The sequence below is a fragment of the Myotis lucifugus genome, unplaced genomic scaffold, assembly GCF_000147115.1.
Source record: "Myotis lucifugus unplaced genomic scaffold, Myoluc2.0 scaffold_37, whole genome shotgun sequence".
NCBI classification, from domain to species: domain Eukaryota; kingdom Metazoa; phylum Chordata; class Mammalia; order Chiroptera; family Vespertilionidae; genus Myotis; species Myotis lucifugus.
The window spans coordinates 10,328-13,150 of NW_005871085.1; the positions used below are offsets into that span (position 1 = coordinate 10,328).

Genomic DNA, 2,823 nt, shown 5'->3' on the forward strand with positions numbered 1-2,823 from the left:
AGCAGTGCATACAATACAAAATAGAACATCTATCTATTTATTATAATTCTCTCTCCTTAATCGGCGATCCTATTTTCAGATGGTAAACCCAGTGAATTTTCCTTAGGCACTCCCTGCTCCCAGGGTGACTGCTTCTGTACCCGCCCGCGCGCCCCCGACGTCGAAACTACCGGCGGCCCAGCGCGGCGGAGCGAGGGGCGGAGGTGGCACAGGACCCAAGAGGGGCGCAGGGAATCGGTCAGGCTCTCTCAAGAGCTTGGATTCAAGGTCCGGCCTGGAGAGGGTGTGGATAGCTCACCCATCGCGGGGGAGCGGGGTCTGGGTTGGAGCGCGAATTCGGCCGAAGGGGCTGACTAGGGCGGGGAGGTCAGGGATTCGGCAACTCATTGATGGGAGCGTTATTCAAGGTCGGCCAGGGCCAGCGGAGGGGGCGCTGGCTGAGCAGGACCCTTAAAGGCATGGACAAAAGTTTGTGGCTTGGGCCTGATGGTGGCTGGGGCTTCTAGGGTCACAGGAGGTTGGGTTAGACTGGACAATGCCCCAGGAACAAGGGATCAAATTAGTCACTGGCAGGGGATGGTGCTGGGACAGGCAGAGACAATAAGCTCCAAGCCCCACCAGGCTAGGAAGTGCTGGATGCCTGAGGGCAGAGCCAGGGAAGTAGGCATGGCCAGTTTGGGTTTTGCAGAGAGTCCCAAGGGCATAGGACTAGGCGGACACTCCCCATCCTGCCCCCCACCTCCCCATGGGCCCATACCTCCCCACGCCTTCATGCCCTTCAATACAGATTTTCAGGGGCACAGAGTCTGCAGCCCAGCACCCTTCCCATCCCACCCAGGCGCCAGCTTTGCCCAGGGCAGAGACAGTCTGTGTGAGTGGCAGGAGGCTGGCAGGAGGCTGAGGCCTACAGGCCTGTTTACCCTCCTGGGAAAGGCGGTAAGAAGGGCAACCACAGCAGCACTGACCCAGACAAATACCACATTTATTTCACAAACACTGGGAAGACAGTTTGGGGGAGGAGGTGGGACGCAGGTGCAGAGCTGCACAGTCCTCAGCAGCCCACTCCCCACACTGAGGATCCAGCCAGGCAGGGCCTCCAAGTCGACAGGCAGCAAGAAGTGAGTGCAGGGAGGGCCCAGAACACCGAGCCCTGCGAAAGGGGCGCAGCTCCAGCTGCCCCAGGAAAACCACAAATAAATAAGAGTGGGGCGCGGCCCCACACAGACCGTCTAGTCACCCATCTTCACTCTGGAGGTCTGCAAAACAAGAACAGGAGAAATCAGGTAGAGACAGAGGAATAGGTAAGAGTGACAAATGACAGAAGATCAGACCTAACAAACTCATGGTGAGATGGACAGATGACAACAGGGGGACAACTAGACCAGAATGGATATGCTGTGACAGACAAACACAGATGAACAGGGACAGTCAGGCTGTGGGACAGAAAGGTGGAGGGAAGTGGCATATAGACAATGGCAGTCACCAAGAGTCAACCCAGTCAGGCACCCCCAGTCACCCTCAGGTCCTCAAGCTGATCGTTAGCCACAAACTCAGACAATGTCAGACAGATAAGACACGATTTAGACATGCTATTCAACTGACAGCATAGATACACACAGGCCCTGCTAAACACAGTCAAACACGCCGAGACAGACTTATTTGGACACAGACAAGATCCCAACCATGGAGACAAACAAAAAGAGAGATACTAAATGAAACACAGCCAAACACCAGGGGGGGGGGGGGGGGGGCGGGAAATAGGACAGTTGTCAGTGTTTCCTGATTAGAAACAAAATTAAGCCAAAAGCTTCAAAAGGGGAAAACCAGAAGATGGGAACGAGGTGGTAGAAGCTGTTCAGGGGTTCCACGGGTGGAGGCAGGAGCACTGTAGCTCCTCTGGAAGGAGGGCGCGTCTGGGTTAGGGACAAGGACAGAGGCTCCCCAGCATTCAGCACCTGTAGGATCGCGACGATGACCCCAAAGAGGCCGATGGCGCTGCCGAAGATCTCCACGATAAGAATCTTCACAAAGAGGCTGGGGTTCTGGGCATCAGCCAGGGCGGCCCCGCTGCCCACGATGCCCACGCAGACGCCACAGAAGAGGTTAGACAGGCCCACGGTGAGGCCGGCTCCGAACATGGAGTAGCCTGGGGGAATGGAAAGGGGGCAGTGAGGCCAATCACAGACCCACTGTGCAAAGCAGGCCCAAGTAGGTGACCAAATATCAAAACAAGGTGTCTAAACTGGGGGTGGGAAGGGGAAAGCAGATGCCCTAGCGGTTTGCCTTCACACACACACCTACCTGCATGATAGTTTCGGTGGCCAATGGCTTTGGGGTCAGTGGCACTGAAAGGCTGAGGGAGGCAGAGAAGTCATCAGAAACCAACCTCTAGGCTCCTCTGTACTCCCCAAGCAATGTGCGGAACACACTGGAATGGATCCTCCCCTACCCCCCGCCATACTCCATACCTCAGCCATGTTGCTAAGGACAATTGCCATGATGATGCCGTAGATAGCCACAGCCTCACAGAAGATGATGCTGGAGGTAGTAGTGGTGGGCAAAGGGGGTTGAGAGGAGAAAGAGATTAGAGAGCAATCAACCTTCCTCCTCACAGAGTCCCCCGTCACCTTTCCCCCACTAGCATCCCACCTTATCAGGAGGCTGCTCGGGAGCAGAATGTCAAGTCAAACAAATGGGCAGCTCCCAATGCAGCTGGTTCTGACAGCCTTCCAAGGGCCCTAACTTACCTGACCAGGTTCTTGGTCTTGATCCGAGGGGCCTTCACCCCTCCCCCAATGATGGATGAGCCAGTAATATAGATGC

At 55.7% G+C, this 2,823-nt stretch overlaps 1 protein-coding gene across 1 annotated transcript in view; it reads right to left on the reverse strand.

Moving 5' to 3' along the window:
* Positions 1 to 961: 961 nt before the first annotated feature.
* Positions 962 to 2,823, reverse strand: part of ATP6V0B (ATPase H+ transporting V0 subunit b) — a 3,543-nt gene continuing 1,681 nt past the window's right edge. The window contains exons 2-6 of the mRNA XM_023752808.1: positions 2,748 to 2,823; positions 2,469 to 2,538; positions 2,302 to 2,353; positions 1,956 to 2,146; positions 962 to 1,256 (exon numbers count right to left, since the gene is read on the reverse strand). Coding sequence (XP_023608576.1) covers positions 1,230 to 1,256; positions 1,956 to 2,146; positions 2,302 to 2,353; positions 2,469 to 2,538; positions 2,748 to 2,823 — 416 coding nt within the window. The 3' untranslated portion in view covers positions 962 to 1,229. The remainder of the gene's footprint in view (positions 1,257 to 1,955; positions 2,147 to 2,301; positions 2,354 to 2,468; positions 2,539 to 2,747) is intronic.